Here is a 26,013-nt window from a genome sequence, read left to right as displayed (position 1 = left end):
ATACTGCTACGTCACTGTCTAAAATGTTTAGATTGTCATTATTCTCAATGTACTCCTAAAAATCTTCATACTTATATCTCCCAACATAACTAAAACCTGCACAGATGAAATACTGTCTAATAACAGACTGTAAAATAGTTTATGAATTTTGAGATTAGACAAATGTCTAAATATACTGATTAAAACTAGAATTTTAATTATTAGAAGACAGCGTTATTAATATCACCTTTGATTTGAATAAAAAATTAAGTTCTGGCCAGGAGCAGTGGCTCACGCCTGTAATCCTAGCACTCTGGGAGGCTCGCTTGAGGAGGATCACTCGAGGTCAGGAGTTTGAGACCAGCCTGAGCAAGAGTGAGACCCCGTCTCTACTAAAAATAGAAAAGAAATGATCTGGACAGCTAAAAATACATATAGAAAAAAATTAGCCAGGCATGGTGGCACATGCCTATAGTCCCAGCTACTCAGGAGGCTGAGGCAGAAGGATTGATTGCTTGAGCCCTGGAGTTAGGTTGCTGTGAGCTAGGCTGACGCCATGGCACTCTAGCCTGGGCAACAGAGCAAGACTCCGTCTCAAAAAAAAAAAAAAAAAAATTCTTCACCTTAAAGCTGGGACTTAACTGAGCTTATAGAATCAGGTAAATAAATATTTTTGGATCATCTTACTAATAGTAATATATGTATAACAGAAAATAAAATTAAGCTTATTCCAATAATGATACATGTTTTCTCTAATTTCAATTTCAATTTATGAGACATTTTTCTCAATTCCAAATATGCTTCCAAGAACTTTGTACCTCTGATTCCAGACACTTTGCTTAATATTTACATACCATGTGAGCTATTGTATTCAAAATTGATAGTCTTTTCACCCACAAGCATTCTTTTCACTACTTTGTATTCATTTAGCCTTTTGACTACTATATGCAAGACACTGAACTAAGCATAGAGAATAATGTTTGAGAACATAACAGCTCCTGCTGTCATGGAATTTATATTCTCAATAGAAGGGCAGATTTTACTTGGTGTTCCCAGTGATTAAATTTGTATATGTCCTTCATCAGAACATCCACTGATAGTTTTTGACAATTTGACTATTAACCTTATTAGAGACCATCCTAAATTATAGGAAAGCAGAGATAGAATTTTAAACTGTACTCCTTCGTGCTCGGCTTATCCTCCGTATTTACTCCTGCCAGTTCATTTATGGCTGCGTTGTCATTTTCTGCCATCAGCTCTATCCTGAGGACTTCCCAATTTACATTTTTAACTTCTTCCTCTTTTACAAGTCCAGTTTATCCAGGCTTTATCTCTCTCTGTTTCCATCTCTCCTTTTGAAATTAGTGCTACCATCCTAATCCAGTCTCTCATTATCTCATAACTGCTAATACTTTCTTGACTATTATCCTGTCAGTTCATCTTACTTGCATCTCTCACATTAGGCTTTCAACACCATTTCATTAGGGAGCCCCTCTTTCATAAAGTATTTTCTCACAAACTTACCCTACAGTCATCTTTCCCTTATCTCAATTCTTACAGCCCATTTCTGTACCACTTAATCTTATATTTGGTCGTGTAATGCTTTTCATTATCTAGTATTTTGTTGGTTATAAATTTTTTCAATAAAAGTTGCCAGTTGTGTGGAAAATAGTGTGATTGGGTGATACGATCATAAATAAGACATACTCAATTTTGTCCTTAATATTAGCAAACATTTATTAAGTGGCTGCTATGTGCCTGGCACTGTTCTATGCACTTTCTATATATTAACTCATTAAATCCTCACAGCAACCCCATTGGTCCACCCTATTATTTTTCTCATTTAATGCAGGAAACAACTTAGGTACAAGGAGGCAAGGAATTACTTAGCTAATAAATCACATAGCTATGATTCAAACCCACTTCACTGGCTTTAGAATTCATGTTCTTAACTGCTACTTTTCAATCATCTAGTTGAAAAGGTCAGACAGAAACCTAAATAAGCATATTTTGAGGTATGCTATAAGCACTTTGTGACAGTCTTAAAGTACTAATGCAGTTTAGCAGATAGCAAGAATACTTCCACCTAGGAAAAGAATAAAGATTTTATGAAGGATTTGGAAGTGAAGTGGAGAAAACATTACAGAGAGTAAGGAATAAAACACTCCTGAGACAGGACTGTTCAGAACATATTGTCAAGAATAATTTAGTTTAGCTGGATCAGAGGATTCTTGAAATGGTAAAGGGAAAATAAGTTTGTAAAAGTAGGTCACACCCAAATCATAGATCTTGAATGTCTTGTAATAGTCTGAGTAAGGTATAACTAATCCCTGGATTAGGTAGCCAGCAGAAGTAGAGATCAGAGGAGAGACTGGACAGATCTTCGTGAATCTTTTAGATTCAAGAAGACAACTGATTGGATATACAATAAGGGGAGAGGAGTAAAAATGGCTGTGAGGTGATTGGAAGAGACAGATACCATTAACAAAAATATGGAGCACAGTTAGGAGGTGTTAGTTTGGGAGAAAGAATGATGGATAATCAGTGTGAGACTTGCCAAGTTTATGATGCCAGTGGGACACACAGCAGGAAACATTCGGCAGACAATTGGTAATGTAGAATTTAAGAGATCAGAATTAGAGATGGGCATCTTGGCATATATTTATTTGATAGCTAAAACCAGAGAAGCACATAGAAAAAAAAAAAAAAAACAAAAAAAAAACAGCTAAGAGACAGATGGAGGAATTGCAACCAGAGAAGAAATATTCCTAAAGTAAGGAGAACCAGGAGATTATAGTGGTTTAAAACAGGAAATGAGAGAGTGAGATGTTGCAGAGAGGTAAAACAAATATGGCAAAACATCAGCATTTATGAAATCTAGATTGTGAGAATACATTTATGCTTATATATTTATATGCCTTATATATGTTATTGCTTTCCCCCTTTTTTTTTTCTTTGCTACCTGTCATTGGCTGTTCTACATCGAATCATTTTCTAGACCTTATAGCCTGTGTCAATTCTAGATTCCTTCATGGCACTTACAAATCACATATTAACTATGATATTAATAGCTACCCATTTTATATGTGTGTGTAGATATTTATATGTGGCTAAAGTGAATATTATGTTATAGACATAAGAGTAAATGTAGGTCAGTCCTTGAGAAGGCTCCCTTGGGCGATTTCTAGCAGCATGAGCCGACTGAGCTTTAATACCCTTCCAAGATAAGATTGAGTACTAAGAACAACAAGAAGCCTAGAGTAAGAAAATGAAAGGGAAATATAGTTTTGTTTTGGTACTAGTAACAATAGCTTAAAACCAGAGTATTTTCAGGAACTGATACCACAGAGTATAAGCCTTGGTGCCTGGGGTTTTAATACCTACTTGGGACAAAAACTGTGCTTTAGGTCCACAGGCAGCTGGAACTGAGCCTCCTGCATAAAGCCTAGTATCAAAGGACTACCTTTCTGTGATAGGAGAATGAGAAATTTCAGTGAGAAAGTAAATTAAAATGTCCCAGAGACTGGGGGCAGGGAGATATGGGAGTTATTGTTTAATGGGTGCCGGGTTTCGGTTTAGGATAATGAAAAAGTTCTGGGGAATGGATAGTGATAATGGTTGCACAACAGTGTAAAAGTACTCAATGCCACTGCATGAATGGTGCCCTTAAAGTTGTACACTGTAAAATAGTTAAAATGGTAAATTTTATGTTATGTGTATTTTACCACAATTTTTAAAAAAGAAGGGCAGGTTCATGACAGTCCTATGAAGTAGATGGGAAGTGGGAGCTGGAGGGGAACAGGTGGTGGCCCGAGCTGGTAGGAAGCAGAGAAAGGTAAGACTTCCCTCACCCACCACCTCCCTCTATAGGACTATTTATAAAAGTTCAGTAACTCAGGGCTAACGTTTATTAAATATTATTTCCTAGGGACTTAATATATGTCCTTAACTTGTAACGTCACTTCATATGTTCAAATGTGTTGATATTTCCATCATCCTGTGATGCCAGAGCTTCCCTGTTTTGAGACACTTGTGTTCTCTGTTATTCACGGCATGTTATGTACCTATAATACCTTTTGTGGAACTCTAATAGTTCAGCTGCATCGAGCAATGAGAGCAAAGCCTGTCTGAAACCTCTGTCCCAAACATGCTTCTCTTCTTGTCTAGCCTAGTTTTTGGTGTGGGATATGACAACTGTTCTTAATACTGCTACTGTTTTTTAATAAAAAGTTTACTATTCCTTTAGAAAAGCAAGTGAATTTAGTCTGCATAGTTATCTGCAAGAACTGTTTAGTGGCAAAGTCCTGCCCTTCTCAGAATACCTAGAATCTTTCTGTTCCTGTCATTCATTCTGCTAATGAGCCAGTCATTCATTCAATATAATTATTATAGGCACAGTGTATGCTAAGGTAATCAAAGAATTTGTCCACACATTTTTACCTCTTGATACATTTATTACATCCAATTTTTATTCTCAAGTATTGGAACACGTGAAAGAATAACAAAGCACTTTATTTTTTATTGTTCAAATTTAAAAAACTGTTGACTTACATTGTTTATATATAAGTAAAAAGCATATCAGAAGGCAGAAATATTAAGATATAGAATGAATAAGGAAGAAAATATAATGACAGTTGAATAACTTTTTCTTGAGAGTAAAGAAAAATGCGCATCAGTGATAGAAAAGTCAGAACAAAAGTTAGGAAAAATAAACCAACCTATCTAAAAATGTAGTTAAATAAATGGTGGCACACACATGGGCCTCATTGAAGGTTTCATGCTGTGATTTGATTCCTGTGTGAGACTGGTTTTTATACTTTGGACATTCACTTCCTTCATTCTAGGAGCCATCTTACAGACGTATTCTACTGGTCATGAGGAAATCTGGATAAAATAGGCAAATTTACTACTGTTACCAAGAAGCAGACTTAAGATCATAATTCATCTAAGTTTTGGTTTTCACCTAAAAAGTTCTTCTAATAGGTTTCGTTTGTAGATTTGAGTTCAAGCCTCTTTGAACTTGCAGAGATTAATAGGATCTAAATAATGTCTATTTTTTAAATTATCATGATTTATAAATTATTCCTCTCATGTTTTCTATAGATGTGTTTTTATGCTTATCCCTTTTCTATAAATTACACAGGCCTTCCCTTGTTAGTGGTTAATACTTGAAACTACTGTGGTATTCTTTTAGTCAGTTTAACATGTGTTTTCTGTGCACCTATTATGTGTCTAGAACTTTGCTATCAGATAATAGAACAAAACTGGAAAGAAAATTATTTTCCATGATAAAAATCAATTATCTTGGTCTGTAGAATTTGCAAGCCTTGTCATGACTACACTGATGTCTAAAATTATAACCCTACCTTAATTTTGTACAAACATTTAAAAGGTACCCTACTTCAACGATTTGTCTTGGCTTGATACATGTTTTTTATGACATTTCATGACATATATGCCCATTGTCAGTGACAACTTAACACTTGTATTTGTAACTTTAAAATCTGACAATGGATTACTGGGCTAAAATTGGGAAACCTGAGGTCTTACCCTAGTTCCTTCACTGATTGCCCAGTGAACTTAAAGAAGTTTTATCAACTTTTGTAGGTCTCAGTGTCTTCTTTCTTAAAAACAAAGCATTGGACTAAATTGTCTGTGTTTATGGAAATGAAACTGTTCTAATGTAACTGCAAAAAAAATGATACCTTTTATGGTTTAAGAAAGGTAATTAGATTCCAGTGTACATATATGATTCCAGTTACTACACTAAGAATCAAGTGCCATTCTGTTATATAATATGACCTTTGATATGTACTGGATGAACCATAGTAGGATATAATGGAAATAATATTACAGATTTCTAATTTCCACTATACTATATACCAATAATATATGTTGATTTTTTTTAAAATCTCTTCAATTTCTTTTGGTTTCAGTTTTTCCTGAATAGCATAATACAGAAAATTTTCTGCCTAAAAACAGAATAGTTGTTCCCTTGAGGCCACATTTAATTTTAAGAGCTGTAAATCTAAAAATTAAAATGTCCCTTGAGACAGAAAAATATCTCTTTGGTAGACTTCTGACTTAAAGCAAGAGATCTGCATTTTAAGCATCACTAATCCTTGGGGATATATGTAATTATTGTCATGTCCCACTTGTGTGTCAGTTACCCACATCTATTAATACATTTAGAATTTATCTTACTACCTCCAAAGGGGCCTGGTAGGCTTCCCATCTGTTTCTCCTATGAGTTCTTCTATTTTTCCCCAAAATATTCATTCAACAAAAATTCATTGACTTTATAATATGTTCCAGGCATTGAAGATGCATAAGTGAGAGGCACAGTCCCAAAACTTTAGGAGATTATAATCTATACACAGAAACAGTTATGTAAAGAGTCCATCACAATTTAATGCAATCATCTTAATAAAACTATATTAAGGTATAGAGGGACCATAGCAGATGGAGTACTTAAGTATTCCAGGAGTTAGAAAGGCATTGCAGAGGAAACTTATTCTTAGTGGAGGAGGAGAAGTTATTAAGTAGAGATAATTCAGAGTAGTGCAATCTAGGCAGAGGGAAAATAATCGAAAGGGAACAGAGGTATGAAACAACCTAAATGTTCATCCAGTGGTTTCAGATATCTGAAGTATAGAATATGAGGCTGAGATTAAGATGAAGTAAAACTAGAGAGGTAGACAGGGGCCAGATGCCCAGTCTTTAGATGCCATGCATAGGAACTTAGATTTTTTTCCAGTAGTGGAATTATTTATGATTAAATTTGTGAGATCTTAGGCAAGTTATGTAACCTCTCAACACCCCTGTAAAATGGGGTAATAGTATGTTGTAGATTATTGTGAGGGTTAAATGATTTAATATGTGTAAAGCACTTAGTGCCAGTTGCACAATAAACATCTGTAAAAAGGCCAGCAAAGCCTGGTATGATCTAATCCCTGCATCTCTTGAGTCTTATTTCTCAAAATCTTACTTACCCTGCCCTAGACCCAAGATTCAGACTTAATGTGGTTTTGATTTGCGTTTTCCTGATGTCTGATTATGCTAAGCATCTTTTAAGTGCTTGTTGGCCATTTGCATATCATTTTTGGAGAAATGTCTATTCAGACTCTTTGCCCATATTTTAATTGGATTATTTGCCTTTTTATTGTTCAATAGTAAGTGCTCTTTATGTACACTGGCTACCACCCTTTTCAGATATATATTTCTAGAATATATATTGTGCATCAGGGTAATGCAAATCAAAACCACAGTGCAATTTCACTTCACACACACTAGGATTGCTATAATAACAAGTGTTGGCAAGGATATAGAGAAATTGGAACTCTTATGAAGTGCTGGTGGGAATATAAAATGATACAGTGTCTTTGGAATACAATCTGGCAATTCCTCTAAAATTAAACATAGAATTACCATATGGCTCAGCAGTTCCACTCCTAGGTAAACACCCAAAAGAAATGAAATGTATGTCCACACAGAAACTTGCACATGAATGTTTATGGCAACATTATTCATAATAGTCAAAAAGTAGAAACAACCTAAATATCCATCAGATGAGGAATGGATAGACAAAATGTGGTATTCACACAATGGAGTATTTTTCATCAATAAAAAGAAATGAAATACTGATACATGCTATAATATGGGCCTTGAAAACTATGCTAAGTAAAAGAGGCCATTCTTACAAAACTACATATTATATGATTCCATTTATATGAAATGCCCAAAATAGGGAAATATAGAGAAACAGAAAGTAAATTAATTGTTGACTGGGGCTGAGGGGTTGGGCCAAAGGGGGGATAATGACTGCTAAAAGGTTAGAAGTGTCTTTTTGGAATGATGAAAATGTTTCAAAGTTGTGGTTTCACAACCTTATGAATATATTAATACTAAAAAGCATTGAGTTATATACTTTAAATGGGTGAATTTGTGGTATGCTAATTAGATCTCAATAAAAAATAAATTTAAAAAAATTAATATTGAATGCATCAAATGTGACCATATCCTAAATTAGGAGATCAAACTAGGTAGATAATTTGTAAAGGCCACCTCCCATGTACATGATTCTAAGCTTCTGTAATTTTAAATTATGTCAGTGGTAAATCAATGACTACATTCTAAAACTTGAATTTCGAAGCATAATTGACAATCTAGTGAACAGATGCATGTCCTCCGAAACTGTTTAAAAACTAATCTTTATTGTTTTTTCATGAGGTCTTAAGTCAAAGCCAGTTACCATGTTCTAAAATTTTTCTGTTAGCATCATGTTAGTCTTTAAATGTGATTTTACTTTATCCTAATTAGTATAATAGTAGTGCATCTAACTGATTTTCTTTAATCTACTCTTCTGCATTTTCCTAAAACCAAGGTTTCAGATAGTAAGTAATAATGTAATCCTTTTTTCTACCTTTCAGTATTTAAAAAACAACAGAAGACTGGCAACAGTGACTCACACCTGTAATCCTAGCATTTTGGGAGGCCGAGGTGGTAGGATCACAGGAGGCCAGGAGTTTGAGACCAGCCCAGTCTGGACAACATAGTGAGACCCCATCTGTTTAAAAATTAGCGAGGCATTGTGGTACATGCCTATAGTCCCAGCTACTCGGGAACCTGAGCCAGGAGAATCACTTGAGCCTGGGAGTTTGAGGTTGCATTAAACGATGATCACACCACTGTACTCCAGCCTGGGTGACACAGTGAGACCTGTCTCTAAAAAAATAAAAGTTAATTAAAAAAACAAAACAACAATAATGACCACAAAGATTTTCTAACATGAATTTATCAATGCTGGTTTTCAGAGCAAATCTTTTTGAGTAACATAGTAAAAGTTGGCTCTTATTTATTTTTTCTTCTATTTTTGTTCAGAATACTTTTTTCTTTTATTAAGAGCTTTGAATTTTAATTTGGCTTTTTTATTAACTTCCTAGGAAGACTTAAAAAAAATCATTGCATCTCTTTTTGCTGGTTTCCTAACCTTAAAGGTGATGCTAATGTTACTGTTTCAAGAATAGCAAGGCAGGGCATAACTTTGTAGGGCACTAGAAAGATGTAGCTAAAAATAAAAAATGAGGGGAAAAAATATAAGAAAGACTGCAAGTCATGATTTAGGACTTTTGCATGGATAGAGTATATAGCATTATTTTATATGTAGGGATAAAGATTTAAATAGATTTTACATTTATTTGTAATTTAAAATACCTTCATTGTGGGAAAAAAATGCTGTGGTGAGCATCTTAAAGCACACTACCACATTTTTCTTATCTGTATAATGGAAATTATATGGCATACATTAGATAAATAAGTCAATATAACAGAAAGAAGGTCCTGAAATAGATGCACACACATACTCAATATATTTTTGACAGTGGTGTCAAGGCAATTCAAAAGGGTAAAAGAATAGTCTTTTCAACAAATGTATTGGAACAATTGGATATCCATGTAATAGAAAATAAACCTTGACCCCTACCTCATCCTTAAGGTAGGCAAAGATTTCCTAGTCAGGACATTCAACTCACTAATAAATATTGATAACTTGGACTTTATGAAAATTAAAAGCTTCTGATCTTCAAAAGACACCATTAAGAAAATGAAAAGGTATCTATTGTCAACAACTGTGAAGGGTCAGTTTCATGCTATTTGTGGACTAACAAGTTAGCCTGCCACAGTTTTATGGATACTGCTAGAAAACATGACTCCTGGGTCAGAGATGAAGAACAGTTTATTACTATAGCGATAGTAGTTACCAGAATATTAGTATATTTGTGCCAGTTCTCCAGGCCTCAGGTATATCAAGATGCATTAGCAATTGTACAGGTTTCATCTTGGCCCACAAGTAGGACATCTATGGTAATGGGATCATCAATAACAACCCTGACCTAAGAGTTAAGGCTGACCCAAATGTCTTCCACCATCACGGTAGGCGGTGTCATTGATCAGTTCAGATAGTCAGGGAGTGAAAGTGGCTCCATGCCATTAAACAAGGCTTAACATTTATTTTTAGTTTTGAGCAGTGCAACACTGGCTTGTGGCTTAATGTTTTTAGCCACCCATGGTCAATATCAAACGGCAAGGTCCTCATGGCTGACACCATGTATTACAACCTTGAGAGTTCTTTGACTCAGTGCCATAGCTGCAGTGCTTTCTAGCTGAAGCCATAAGGGTTTGCACCTCTGGCTGACTCAAGCTTGCACACTGGTGACCTTCTTGGGTGAGTCCACCTTAATCCAGAACACCTGCGTTCTCATTACTAAAATATTCTCACTCAGTTTCAGTATAAGGGATGGGGTCGTTTTCTAGGGTGCTAGGGCTAGGGCTGACCACAAATATTTACTAAGATTTCTTTAGGTTATTTTTCATCCTCTATTGGGTCACTTTCATCAGCATTCTAAATTCAATCTGGGGCAATAAGAGCCTGAATACTAGTCAAGGCCTCGTCCTTGGTTTCCTACAAGAGTATATCTATCTCTGAGAGATCTCCCTGAAAGGGTAAAAGCAACCAGGACCCCCCTTCCAAAAACTCTGAGACCTCTTCCTGTCATTTGCAAATACATTTAAGGTTGGCATGACAGACTACAGAAGAAGTTGAACTGTAAGACAACCATCTGATTTCATTCTTCCTTAGGAAGCATTGCACCAGCCATTGTTCTAATGATTGGCCTGGTTTATGCTCCTGAATTCCTCTCCTTTCATAGTCATCATGAGTGTGTATCTCTAAATATTGTCTGAAAGAGTATAGAACCTTATGCCTATGCAGGATGAATCTTAGTACTGTTATTTAGCTTGACCATTTGGCAGTTGGCTTCCACCAGATGCAAATAACCCAAAAGAGAGCAAGGCAAAAGCTATGTCTTTTATAACTTATCCTTGGAAGACGCACTCTGTCATTTTCACAATATCTTATTTGTTGCACAGATCAGCCCTAGCCACTGGGAGGAGTCTGTGTGAGGGCTTTAATACTAGGAAGTAAGAATCACTGAGGAGCTTGGAGCTTGTTACCACAATGGCTATGTAAGATAGTAACATCAAAGTTAACTGAATAAAGAGTATATAGGAACTCTGTGCTGTCTTTATAACTTTTTTATAAGTCTAAAACTACTTCAAAATAAAAGTTAAACAATTTTAAATAAAAATGCAAGTTACGGACTGGAAGGAAATGTTCACAATACTTATATCTGACAAAGATCTTACATCCACAAAATATAATATAAAGAACTCTTACCACTGAATAATAACAAGACAAACAGCCCAATTAGCAAATGATCAAAAGATATAAATACATACTTCATGAAAGTAGATATTATTCAGTTGGCCAAGAAGCACATGTGAAGGTATTCAAGATCATTTGTCATCTTGGAAATGCAAGTTATTAACCACAGTAAGATACATCTCATTTCTACCAGAATGGTCAAAATTAAACAACTGACAATATCAAGTGCTGTTAAAGATATGGAACAACAAGAACTCTCTTGCATTGCTATTTAGAGTGTAAAACTATACAACCTCTTTGGAAAAAAACTTATGTAGTTTTTTATAAAGTTAGATGGATACTTTCCCTATGACCTAACAATTCCACCCCTAGGTATTTATATAAAAGAAATTAAAACATGACTGCAGTTGTACACAAATTGCCATAGCATCTGTATTTACAATGCATAAGAACCAAAAGCTGGCAGCAACCCAAATATCCATTAATAGAATGGATGAACAGATTGTGACACAAGTCCCTTTTCTGATATGTGTTGTGAAAATGAGGGGACCTCAAAAAGTTTGTGTAGAGTGAAATCAATAGGTAAAAATAAAAAATACAAACTTTATTTTTCAACATAAGCTCTATCAAGTTCAAGACACTTTTATAAGCAATGATAATCAGTAACTTAGTCCATCCCTAAGGAATTGAAGGTCCTGGGAATTTATGTCAATGCAGTCTTTTTTACATTATTAACTGAAGAAAAATGGGTGCCCTTTACAGATTTTTTAAGATAGGAAACAAAAAGAAGTCAGAAGGAGCCAAATCAGGACAGTAAGGTTGTATATCTAATGATTTACCATTGAAACTACTGCAAAATTGCCCTTGTTTGAATAAACTTAACCAACAAAGTGAAAGATCTCCATAATGAAAACTATAAAACATTGATGAGAGAAATTGAAGAGGACACACAAAAAATGGAAAGATATTCCATGCTCATGGATTGGAAGAATCAATATTGTTAAAATGTCCATATCACCCAAAGCAATCTCCAGATTCAATGCAATCCCCATCAAAATACCAATGACATTCTTCACTGAAATAGAAAAAAATAATCTAAAATTTATATGGGACCACAAAAGACCCAGAATAGCCAAAGCCATGCTGAGCAAAAAGAACCAAACTGGAGGAATCACATTACCTGACTTCAAATTGTACTACAGAGCTGTAGTAACCAAAACAGCATGGTACTGGCATGAAAACAGACACATAGAACAATGGAACAGAATAGAAAACGCAGAAATAAATCTATTCATCTATAGTAAGCTTATCTTTGACAAAGGTGCCAACAACATACAATGGGGAAAGGACAGTCTCTTCAATAAATGATGGTGGGAAAACTGGATATCCATATACAGAAGAAAGAAACAGCCTTTATCTCATGCCATATACAAAAATCAAAATGGATTAAATACTCAAATCTAAGACGTGAAACTATGAAATGACCAAGAGAAAATATTAAAGAAACACTTCAGGATATTGGTCAGGCAAGGATTTCTTGAGTGATAACCCCAAAGCACAGGCAACCAAAGCAAAATTGGACAAATGGTATCACATCAAGCTAAAAAGCTTCTGCACAGCAAGGGAAAAAATCAACAAAGTAAAGAGACAACCCACAGAATGGGAGAAAATATATGCAACCTATCAATCTGACAAGGGATTAATAACTAGAATATATAAGGAACTCCAACAACTCAACAGGAAAAAATCAAATAATCTAATTAAAAAGTGAGCAAAGGATCTGAATAGACATATCTCAAAAGAAGACATACAGATGACCAGCAGGTATATGAAAAAATGCTCAACATCATTAGTCATCAGAGAAATGCAAATCAAAACCACAATGAAATATCATCTCACCCCAGTTAAAATAGCTTTTATCAAAAAGACAACAATAACAAATGCCGGTAAGGATGTGGAGAAAGGAGAGTTCCCCTCATACACTGTTGGTAGCAATGTAAATTAGTGCAACCACTATGGAGAACAGTATAGAGGTTCCTCAAAAAACTAAAAATGAAACTACCCTATGGCCCAGCAGTCCCACTGCTGGGTATATATGCAAAGGAGGGGAATTAAATATATTGAAAAGGAACCTGTTCTCCCCTGTTATTATAGCACTATTCACAATAGCCAAGATTTGGAATCAGTCTAAGTGTCCATCACTGGATGAATGGATAAAGAAATTGTGGTATAGATACACAATGGAATAATATATAGTCACAAAAAAGAATGAAATCCTGCCATTTGAAACACCATGAATGGAACTGGAGAACATTATATTAAGTGAAATAAGCCAGGCACAGCAAGAAAAATCTCACAAGTGCTCACTCATATGTGGGAGCTAAATATTAAAAACAGTTGATTTCATGGAGACAGAGAATAGAGTGATCATTACCAGGGCTGGACAGGTAGTGGGGAGTAGTGGGATACAGGAAGATGGTTAATGGGTGCAAAAATGTAGTTAGGTAGAATGAACAGTATTCAATAGCGCAATCAAGTGGCTATAATCAACAGTAAGTTAGGGTATACTTTAAAATAACTAAGAGTAGAATTAGAATGTTCCTAACACAAAGAAATGATAAATGCCTGAGGTGATGGATACCCCAAGTTGATTAATTCACATTGTATGCCTGTATTAAAACATCACATGTACCTATAAATATATGCAACTTTTGTGTACCCATAATAATTTTTTAAAATAAATAAATTGCCCTTGTTTGATGAGAGGAATGAGCAGGAGCATTGTCATGGTGAAGAACTCTCTGGTGAAGCTTTCTTGGGTGTGTTTCTGCTAAAGCTTTGGTTAATTTTATCAAAACACTCTCATAATAAGCAAATATTATCATTCTTGGGCTCTCCAGGAAGTCAACAAGTGAAATGCCTTGAGCATCCCAAAAACTTGTTGCCATGACCTTTGCCCTTGACCAGTCTGCTTTTGCTTGACCAGACCACTTCCACCTCTCAGCAGCCACTGCTTTGATTGTGCTTTGTCTTCAGGATCATACTGGAAAGCCATGTTTCATCTCCTGTTACACTTCTTCAAAGAAATGCTTCAGGATCTTGATCCCACTTATTTAAAATTTCCGTTGCAAGTTCTGCTCTTGTCTGCATCTGATCTGGGTGCAAAGGTTTTAGCACCCAACAAGTGGAAAGTTTGCTCTACTTTAATTTTTCAGTCAGAATTGTGTAAGTTGAACCAGTTGAAACGTCTATGGTGTTGGCTATTGTTTCTGCTGTTAACTGTTGGTTCTCTTCTGCTAGGGCGTGAACAAGATGTATTTTTTCCTCACAAATTGATAGGGGCAGCCTGCCACTGTGGGCTTCATCTTCAACATTGTCTCATCCCTTCTTAAAACAAGTTATCCATTTGTGAACTGCTAATTTCTGTGGGGCATCATCCTCATAAACTTTTTGTAAAGCATTAATGGCTATTTCAATTATTCTTCCACCCAAGCTTCACTATAAATTTGATGTTTGTTCTTGCTTCAATTTTAACACAATTTAGGTTACTCTGACAGGGGCTCTTTTCAAACTTACATGTTGTTCTTCTTAGTGCCTTAAACTCAATCCTGTTCATACATGTTATAAATAAGTTAATATGAGTGTATTTTGTTACAAAAAAATTTTGAAATCCATGCATAGTTTTTTATAATACACATTTTCCATGAACTTTTCGAAGACTACTCATGTTTGCACCTAGTCTCTAGTTTTCATTTTTTAAATAGTTTATTTAAAAGACCAAAAGTTTAATTTTAGTAAAGTCCAAATATTTGTGGCTTTAGCATTTTAAACTCATTGCTTGTGTATAAGCCTGTAACACTGAGAGAACTTTGCTAAAGCCTCTATAGTGAAGGAGTCTCTGGGAGACACTACTAAGAGTGTGTGTTGTTTCTCAATTTGAACGGATTTTAGAGCCTTTTTTTAGAAGGGGCACCATTGAAGGTGAGCCATTTTGCAAGTAACTTCATAAATGAGCTTAAGTACAATTTGTAAATGAGAAATATATTTCCTCCAGCACCCAAAAGAGCCTAAAAGAAGTTGTGGGTGCCTAAAGGGTCAATACCTGTTTCTTGAAGTGTCGTGAATGGAGCAGCCTCCAGTTTACCAAATAATTTTCAGAAATTTAACCAAGATGAACTCCTTTGTATTTTATGTTCTGAATGAATGTGACAAATTAATCTGTTCAGAGGAGGAGGTCATCAGTGTAATATCATACCTGTCTCTCGGAGAAAATAGGATAAAGTTAAGATTTTGCCCTCAAAGATTGTATGTCATGTTGAGGTACCCCATGGTAGCCAAGTACAAATGAATTGAGTTCCTTTGTAGGCAAAGGCAAGCTGCGACCCAGAGACTGTTGAAATAGGCACTGAACAGAACATGTTAAATAATCTTAATAGCAAAATATTTACCAGTTAAGTAATTTCACTTATATTGGATATGGGTCCTTAGTGATGTCCACAGCAGTAAGGGTGAAGTAATCCCCTGTGAGGCACCATTCAAGGATAAGAGCAGGCCAAATTGGGCTGTTATATGGCCAAGCAGTGGGGATAATCACCCCTTCTCTAAATAGGTCTTACATAATAGGTTTCAATCATTAAAGGCCCTGTTATAATTTACATTGGGCTATGTTAACTATTTTAATGGAGGAGGGGATATATCCATGGGGTCCATTTTATCAAGGCAATTTGAGTGCCAAAGACTTCATTTTAATTCTTTACTTACTGAGTTAGAGAGTCCATGACCACTGTAGGATTTTTTTAGGACAATGGGTGTGATGACCATGGGAAAATTTAGGCAAGACAATAGTTCCTGTGGTTGAGGTGAGCCATACTTGTTTGTGCTTTGTATTATGTTCAGTAACTTCCCTAAGATTGCGGAGGGAACCTTGTTTAAGTTTAGTGGGATCCCCAGTATTGATTAAAGATATGAAGGTTTGCTTATTTGGTATAGTTCAGCAGATGTTAATTCAGAACCACGGTTATAGAGGCACAAATGCCGATCTCTACCCTTTTATCTATTTGTTGTATAAATGCTTCTAGTAATTTTTGGATTACCAATTATGCCAAATTGTGGACTTCTGTTTCAGTTTTTGTTTGTTTATTTTGTGTCTTCCTTGTTATGGACTGAATTGTGTTCCTCCAAATTCATATGTTAAAGCCCTAACCCCAATGCGACTGTATTTAGAGATAGAGCCTTTAAAGAGATAATTAAAGTTCAATTAATGAAGTCATAAGGGTAGGTCCCTAATCTAATAGGATTAATATTCTTAAGAATAGCAAGAGACAAGAGACAGCCCCCACACACATACACACTTACACAGAGGAGAAAGCCATGTGAGGACATAGCCAAAAGACAACCACCTGCAAGTCAGGAAGAAAGGCCTCAAAGAAGAATTTCTCTTCCTAAGAGTGAAAAACATTTGAGGTCATTTGTTTTTAATTTTGTTGTTGTTTTTTAACATACCATTTGTTTACATATATATTTGTCATGGGCACTTAACTCCTCAATTTTTAAGTTGGAAAGGAATATTGTGTAGCTGAAAACTAAATGCACTAACTAAACTAAATGCACTAAATCAGAATTCTGTATACAGAATGTAAAGTTAGAGGGTAATAGATAATTAGATTATTAGCTATGCCATCCACATTATTAGGTGTGATCTTTTAAGTGGGTGATGCTATGTAAGAATATTATTTCCTTGGGTAAAATTTCTGAGAATTTGTGGGCTGAGCTGAATCTATTAAAAATAGTTGAATCCAAAATGTTAACTTCTGTATTTATATAAACAATGATCATTAATAGGTTATTTTAATAGAAATACTGCTCATTAGGGAGTTTCAGCATCTATTACCTAAAAATGGACCTTTTGTCATTAAAGTGTGAAAATACAGTAAATAAGTACATTTAAAATTTTTCTTTGAATTTGGCCATGATTTTTCAGTGCCAAATAAATTAGTATTTTCTAGCTAATATTTTTGTCATCCAAAGCTGTGAGAAGAGCATTCATATATATTACTTTAAAAATATATAGCCCTACAACCTCCAACCCCTAAACCCCAAGAATAATAAAGACTTTTCAAAGGCCCCAAATCTTTTAACATAGCAGGTTTTATGGCAAAAATCTATTCCAAAGGGACATTATTTGGGAATATAATTTAAATTTCCATATCAATTCTTTAGTAAATATATTTTGGGGTCATTACATGAAAATACTGAATAACTTGAAAACTCACTTTTTATTTAGTATTCAGTATGGAGATTTATTCCCGGAGTGGGCTTTTCTGATGCAAAATTGGGATGCTTGTGTAGTCACAACAGCTGTCCCCACACCATGTGGTATCTTCCATTACTTTACTGCAGAGATGAATTTTTGGCCCAGTGTTTCAGTCATATTGGACACACATGGTTTTAAGTGGCAAAGCAGTGTGCTTTTGCATTCATTTGACTTTCACAGCTACAGTTGGCTCCAGATTAGGACAGGGAGAATACATTCACACCATGGCCACCCTCATGGCTGCTGTAGTAGCTGGATCACAGTAGGCTCCGTTCCTTCTAAAGACACAACTAGCTATTGCTGAGGAATTACACATTCACCAAAGAGCTTGCTGTACAGCTGTAGGAGAGAGAATAATGAATTGCTAAAAAGGTTCTCTCAGATTTCAGATTATGGTCCTAACTATTGATTTTTAAAAAATATTAATAAAAATTATAGCCATGAAATAACTATGAAACTAAAAAGAAAGATTGTCATAACAGGTGGATGATTTTTTCAGGATATCAATCCAAACATCTTATTTACAATCTTTCCATTCCATTCCATTCTCATTAGCAAGGAACTATTAATCAGATTGGATTTTAATACCCATGTTCATATATGTAGCATAATTGGAAAACTAATCTATGAAAAATATAAATTATTTTAAAGAATTAGTTTATTATGTGAAACTGATTATATTTTTGACGTTTTAAACAATTTTGTTTGCTGTAAAAATATTTAAAATGAATGCAGAAATTAGATGATTTAGTGTGAAATTACATTGATACACTGTATGGTTTGAATATATTAATGTATATTTTTATGCAATTTCAACTTCATGGTATGATTTTGTACTGAAAGTTAATATTTAAATTCTACTTAAAACTTAATTCTTTTGCATTTCTGAAACCAGTTGGTATGCTTATTAAAGCTTCAGCTTTTAGCAGTAAAGATATGATTTCCTAGAAAATCCAGTTATGTTCTTCTAAATAGTATTTGAATAATACTTTTCCCTTAAATAAAGTAAAAATAAGCAAAAAGGAAGAAAAAAACCTCCGTGTAAATTTTTAAATCATCTGATATGGAGAATTAGATTTCTGATAATCATTAAATATCAAAGAAATTCCAACCAGACCCAATGTGGGCTACCTTTTTATATAAGTGAATTTATGCATGTATTGTAGGGGCTGTACTGATGAATATGTTTGAGGCTTTCAGCTCTTAGCGGATACAAAATAGAATGATTGATAAAATCCTCCCTACTATTGGCTATTATTTACTGACTCTTAAGTGGCAGGTTGTATTTATGCCAATTTATCTGCTTCAGGGAACATTCTTGATAGCAGAACAAAGTGAATAAAAGTAGTTTGCTTTGCAAATGAATGCAAATGGGAGAGCCTTTCGGAAAGCCCTTTAACAGGGGCAGTGCACTTTGATTATGAGTGAAGCTGCCATTTGGACATGGTGAAAAGAGCACGCTTGAACCATTGATTGGGGGAGACAGTAAAAAGTCAGGAAGGGCCCCGTTAAGCTTGCAGTGAGGCAGGCGGATGTCAGTGTGGTTAGAGCACAGTGGGAGAATGACAGGGAGGATTAGTGTCAGGGAGAAGCTTTGCTGTAGCTGTGGAGATAGTCCCTGGGGTCACTCACCTCTGACTGTTGTTCTGTGCTGATGGTTCTGTAATGCAAACTGCCTGATGTGTGCCTGTTCATTATCGGAAATGGTGATTAGAAAAGGTATTTGTCTCAAAGGTTTCCTTCTTTCTCTCTCTCTTTCTTTCTTTTTCTTTCACTCTTTCTTTTTAATTAAAGGAAAATAAGGTAGGCTTCCTCGATCTCTCTGCTGACTACTGGAGTATTGTTTAATACCAGAGTGGTTTACTGCCTCTGGTGGGGGATAGTTTAGTGCTAAAATGTAATGTAAAATAATTGTAACTTGGTTACTTGCTGTTTGATAATAATTTCTTTTGCTTTGCTCAGTTTTAGATTTGATCACTGGTAGTGCTGAGTAAAATGTGAAGAATATGTTTGCTTTTAGAATTTTTGCTTATGCAGTTTTATAATCTTTAAGGTTTTGTTATTCAGCTTAATAATTTGGTCAACTTTTAGAAGCTATTTACCTTCTCAAAATTGAAATTGTGCTTAGCGTGGACTTGATTGTTGAAGTCTTGGTCACAAGAGTTTCTAATTTTATTTCTCTTGCCAAGTTTTGTAAAATGCTAGCATTTGAGAAGTTAAATACTGTTACATAGAATGAACAAAAAATATATATTTGTCTCAGTTACTGATTCTAGACCAGTATACTTATACTTGTAAGATTTTTTTTTTTTTGCTTTCTTTAAAGTATAATTTAAAAAGAAAAACTTCAAGACCTTCAGTAGTAGGTTATTTGAGGCATTTGTGAGCAGCATTGCATTTCATAGCAAGAATGCATTTCATAGGGTTTGAGAATGGTTTCTTACTTTAATGCAAAATGGAATGGTCGTTTTGTGCGTGTGTGTGTGTGTGTGTGTGTGTGTGTGTGTATGTTTTCAAAAGCCTGGTTTTGCAATATTTCTACTTTCTTGGTTGGTATACATAGGAAAATTTAAAAGTCTGTCGGAGCTTTGTGTTCTAATGTTGAATATGCAACTCAAACCTTTATTGAAACTATTAGGTACCTTTTAGTATTACTGTTTTTTGCAGAAAGCATATTGCCAATAATTTGTTTCACAGACTTGTTAAATGTTTTAGCAGCCATTCTTTCAGTTATCTTTTTAAATTTTCTTGAATGTTTTGCAGGCACCTGAATGGACAGAGGAGGACCTCAGCCAACTGACGAGAAGTATGGTTAAGTTCCCAGGAGGCACCCCAGGTCGATGGGAAAAGATTGCCCACGAATTGGGTCGATCTGTGACAGATGTGAGTTCACTGAGATTTGCATTGTATGGAGAGTGACAAACCAGAACAAGCTAACTGTGTAGAAGGCAGACATAGATGGGTCCAACATTATCTTTGGAGAAGGGATACAATCCTTTTAGGACCTTGAAGTGAACCATTAATGAAATAAGCAAGAAGCAGATGTGAGCTAGTCCTCAGGTCTGCAGTTAACAACTGGGTGAGGAATTCTAGTGATTAGAGACTTAAGCTACTGTAACCTAATCACACAAAAAACAATGCCAGTTTTTGTGTTTATAGTGACCCCTTGAACTGTGGAAAAAATAGTTCCCAAACTGATAAGCATTAGAGCAGTATTATCTCAGCTAGATCTTTTTATCATTGAAGTACAGATTGCAATTGGTATTTAGACAGGTAGTCTGGATCAATTAAATGAGCAAAATTCTCATAATGCAAGTGGATGTTTGCCTTTTTCTTTCAAGGATGGTACCCACCATCCATTTTGTCACGGTGTTTAATCAGAAGAAACTCTGTGTCTGTGTCTGTGTGTGTGTGTGTGTGTGTGTGTGTGTGTGAGAGAGAGAGAGAGAGAGAGAGATGAATGGCCATATCTAACATTTAAAAGACAAAGTATTTACCTGGAAAGGTTTGGACTTAACATTTTGATGCTTTTATTGAGGAACTTTAGAGCAGAGAATCTTTTTAAAAGCACCTAGCACAGTGCCTGAGATTTACTAAGTACTCAGTAACTGTTTAATTGAAATTGAGAAAAATCCTTATTTTCATCAGTTATCAAATTCATATTTTCATAAAGGATAGTAAATATTCTTTACTAAATTTACTTTAAATAAATCCTGTATATCTAAAAAGACTTAAGCAGTTACTGAAAGCAAAGATTTGACTTTCTCCTTCAATTCTGTTAGTATACCTTTAGGTCATTTTTGATAATGACAATTAAAATAAAACCTGCAAAATGGTTACTAAACACAGCTGCCAAAAATAAAAACTTGTTATAAATGCCGTAAGTTACTGTATGCAATAAACTTCCACTTTTTTAATTTAAAAACAAATTTACAAAAAATATTACCAGTTGAGTATCCCTAATCAGGCATGTTGGCACTCAAAAATTTCAGATTTTGGAGCATTTTGGACTTTTGGATTAAGGATATTCAACCTATACTGTCAAGTTTTAGTTTCTTATTTTTTGAGGTTTTTTTCTCTTCTGCATGGGACCTGGTTTGAGAATTTTAAATTATATACGTGAATATTGTTTCTACTCTATAATTCTTTTAAAATCACATTTAAAAGACTACAGTTTGAATTTTTATAGGATATTTTGCATTATTTTCACTTCAGGATTAAAGTGATCATGGGGGAAAATAGCTATAATATCTTGTACCAAATTTTTATTTATTTATTTATGCTATGTTTCATGAGGAGACCAGTCATCTTGAGTGACTTGAGAAGAACCATAAGGATAGCTTTTCTGCTAAGACTCTTACTGGGATGGTACATTTTATTATCTTGCTTTAAGGTTGTTTATAAAAGATAATTTAATAATGACTTAGTAAATATCTGATCAAATTAAAGACATTCCATGATTATTGATATTTTAAGTACTATGACCCTCTGATTATACAGCTGGTATTAATATAATAGTGATTATCAAAAATTACTAAAATAATTTTTCAAAAGTTATACATTTTGGTTTAAAAGGGCCCAAAACTTTTAGTTCAATTGCTTAATGAAAAAGTAAAATAGTACACTAATTTAGTGTCTCCTTTGACGACAGCACCACTTTTAACTTTTTAAGTAATATTTCTATGAGGCTCCACAGTTAATGCTAAAGGCAGATAGAGCAAAATTGTAAATTAATTTGTTGCCATTGAAATCTGGTTATATGTTTATGTATATTTTTAAGCGGAGAAAAGTTAAAGTTTAAAAATGCTAAGAATATACATGATATAACCAACAGAGCTTTGTAGATCTAGAATATCCTTAATTCACAGGAGTAGCCTTGATGCAGTCAAAGGCATCTTTTTAAACTTTGCGAATTCATTCCATATGTTCCAATTTTTTCCCCCCAGACTTAACCCAGGGGAGACTGATTTCATGTCTGTAATGGATATTTTCTCCTTTTACCAGGGAAGTGGCACATCTGACTTTTTGAGGTTTGGCGTTTTTGTTGTTTTGTTTTGTTTTGTTGCCACATATTCTGTTTTCACAATACCAGAAGTACCTTGGAAATAAATACTTATTTACCTAAACTTTTGTGGCACAAAAAATATGGCATTGTAACTTTTCTTCTATGTCAGTACGGACTCACTGCCTTTTTGTTCTGTGAGCATCATCTTCATATCTGGACTATACATTTCATTTCAGTAACCACACACACACACAGCACATCACGCTCTCTAAAGGAGAACAGGTGTCTGAGGACTCAGCTACCTCATTTAGTAACTAACACACAGGGATGACTTTTGAATCACATCGAAGCAGCTGAAGGGGATGGGTTCAGCTAGTACAGTTTCTTTAGCAGAATGTTAAGTGAAAGTTAACCACACTTTAAAAGATCACTTGTACTTCTTTTTGGCTTATGGTGTTAATTAGATTTGTTTTCATTAAGTATTTGATTATGAAAAAGAAGCCGGGTTCCGTTGGGTGTCATCAGAACCTCTGCATTCTGACCTGATCGCCGACCAGTTCAGTTCGCCTCTGCTCTGCACAGCTGTTCTTTGACCAGGTTTCCTTGCTGACTTTGTAGCTTCAGGCTTAGTTCTTTTCCTTCAAGAAACAATTGACCTTTTGGGGAGAGAGGTGAGTGCCAGTGGTGGGATCTATATGAGTCTTTATTTGGGTTGGCAGATTACAGGGAAAAAATTATTTTATTCCTCAATTAAAAAAGGAATTAAGTGTATTAGTTGTCATAATTAGCAGAGTTAGATTGCTAAATTCTACTCTGGATAAATTGATGCAGAGTATATTAACTTAGATATACCTAAACTGTAAGACCTACTGTATTATGGATTAAATATTTTAAATGTTGATATATGCCTTTCAGCAAATAATTTCAGTAACCACAAAGGACACCCAACTTGTAAAAACAACAGAGGAAACAAAAACTGTCTGGCATGTAAAACCAACTTATAGGTGATTATTAACTGCAGGTTTTCTAAATTAAGGTCAGGGAGCCTCAGATTTTTTGCTTGTGAAGTAATACTATTCTCTTGCCTGAAAGGATGTAAACTGATTCTGCTTCTCACCGTGGTCACTAATCTCTTGCATTCTGGTTGTGATAACAGTGTGTGATTGGAGATTTTCTCCGTGCTTGGAAAAAGCCCAGGTAGGCAGCAAAACAAAAGGCAGGTGGCTAGATTTAAACAGACTTTTTTAATTAGCTCAGTGCCATAGTGTGAGGTAAGAGGTGTGTAGTTAGATAAGCAGCCCATTATGTGAGTAAAGAAGAGGAGTGAAGATGATAACATCCCCAATTTATCTTTTATAGCTTCAACTAACAAGAAGATACATATTGGGAGAATCTATATCTTTTTGTTATGGCAGTTTCAAAAACCCTATCTTAAGTCAAAAATATGCTTTTGATTTATCAGTGAAATAAATTTACAGTATTATTTTGGTAAATATATTGCTATGACTTTACAATCAAACTACCCCTACACAAAATTGTAAAGGTGACAAGGATTGTCCTTTTGGTTTTGCACCCTTACCAGTTTCCTGCTATAGCAGTCCTCTTGGTCTGAGCCTGATCTCATACTCCTCCTTCTTCCCTCCTTCTTCTCCCCTTACTTTCTCAACCTCACAACCTTTAAACATATTTAAATTTTAGAATGGAATGGGTACTTTATCCCTTTCTCCTTGCTAGATGAGTCACTAGCTTACCTAATAACCAATTTTAACATGATACTAATAGATAATAACTTATTGTATTACCAAATATCATATACACACACTTACTTGTATTTTAATAGGAGTCTTCAAGTTCTTATCCCAAGGATATGAGTGACTGGTTTAAGAATTTCAGGCAACCAGATTGCCTACTTGAAGGAGGGAGAAGGCAGTGTTATTTTGAGATGGTAGGACCTTTTGTGTCCATCAGTTAAAGCTACGTAATTAATTGCTTAATCTGTCCATTGTCCTGGTTAGAGTTTTGCTATATATTATAGGATTTCTAGGCCAGAGGCTTATAGATTTGCATCCCATGTCACCATTTCTATCTCAACATTGAGCAGAATCACACAGAAAACATGATTATAAACTATATATATTCACTACATGAGAATAACATTGCAAAAAGCAGTTAAGAGATCAAAGAAACATTTTTATTTTTAACTGCTTTCATGATAATGTTGATTACTCCATCATACATTTTGTAGTTTTTCACACCTTTCAAAACATTTAAATATCATTTTATTTGATCTTCACAACAACATTGTGAGGTAGATAGGCAACCATTATTTATTCTCATTTTACAGCTAGAATACACTGCTCCTAAGATATTTGTTAAAGGTGACACAACTATTAGTTAGTAGAACTGGGACCAGACCAGATATTTTGATTCCTCACCCAATATGTTTTTACCACTACTTAATTCTGCTTTATTCCTGTGTGTATGCAAAACACTTTAAATTTGTCTAGAGATTTTTATCATTAGACATTTTTCGATAGAACTCTGTTCATAGCGAAAAAGAAACTTTAAAAAATATACTCAAATAAAATGTTTACCAATCATAATAAAAAGTGATTTCTATAAACATTTTGTTATATATCATTCTAAACTTTAGTCTTCCTATATAGGCATATGAACAATTATACTTTTAACAATATTCATCTGTTTCCAGTCCTTTCACTTTGTTATGGAACATGAGCATCTTTTCATGGCAATAAATAAGATGCACATCATTTTTCTGAAGAGTTGCATGATAGTCCATGTTGCCATGATATACTTAAGCAGTAACCTACTCATTGACATTTAAATGACTTCTTTCTTTGCTATTTTATTGAGAGGAACATACTTTTTGTTAAGTTCATCTTTTCACTCATATCTGTTTTTTAGCTTATATTCCTAAAAGTGGACTTTGTATTCTTATAAGCTGCATAGTTCCAGAATATGAATGTTTGATGGCCTGCAGAGAGGTTATAATACACAATCCCACTAATAGTGTATGAGAGAGGTCACTTCCTCATACTGTCTTAAACACTGAGTATTATTTCACTATTGCCCATCAAGCGAAAAGTGTTATAGTATTGATTGTTGTAACTTGCCTCCTTAATTATTGGTCTGATTTCTAATAGAGTTTGTGTTAGTTGATTAGGATTTTAAGGTAGTGCAGTTGTATCTTCTGCAAATAATACTTTGTCATTTTCTGTATGTCTTATTTGGTTATCTTATATGATTTCATGAGCTAGTAATTGCAGAGAAATTTTATATTGTAGTGATAGTGATTAGTGTGGACTTTTTTCTTTGCTCTTCGTTCTAAGGAAACTTAATATTTGGCCATTCATTTTAATATTGGTCATTGATATGAGATATATATTATTTTATATATAGTTTCTTTCAATTTTATTTTTTCAATTCTAGTTTATTACAATTGTCTTCAGGAATAGATGTGAAATTTTAACAATG

At 34.6% G+C, this 26,013-nt stretch overlaps 1 protein-coding gene across 1 annotated transcript in view; it reads left to right on the top strand.

The window, feature by feature from the left end:
- The window catches only part of DNAJC1 (DnaJ heat shock protein family (Hsp40) member C1), a 170,575-nt gene that overhangs the window by 119,979 nt on the left and 24,583 nt on the right, over positions 1-26,013 (top strand). The window contains exon 9 of the mRNA XM_069458820.1: positions 20,277-20,396. Within this exon, the coding sequence (XP_069314921.1) occupies positions 20,277-20,396 (120 nt within the window). The remainder of the gene's footprint in view (positions 1-20,276; positions 20,397-26,013) is intronic.

The sequence above is a fragment of the Eulemur rufifrons genome, chromosome 25 (genome assembly GCF_041146395.1).
Source record: "Eulemur rufifrons isolate Redbay chromosome 25, OSU_ERuf_1, whole genome shotgun sequence".
Taxonomy (NCBI): domain Eukaryota; kingdom Metazoa; phylum Chordata; class Mammalia; order Primates; family Lemuridae; genus Eulemur; species Eulemur rufifrons.
The sequence above is the reverse complement of the archived record's forward strand: the minus strand, read 5'-3'. Positions and strand labels throughout refer to the sequence as shown.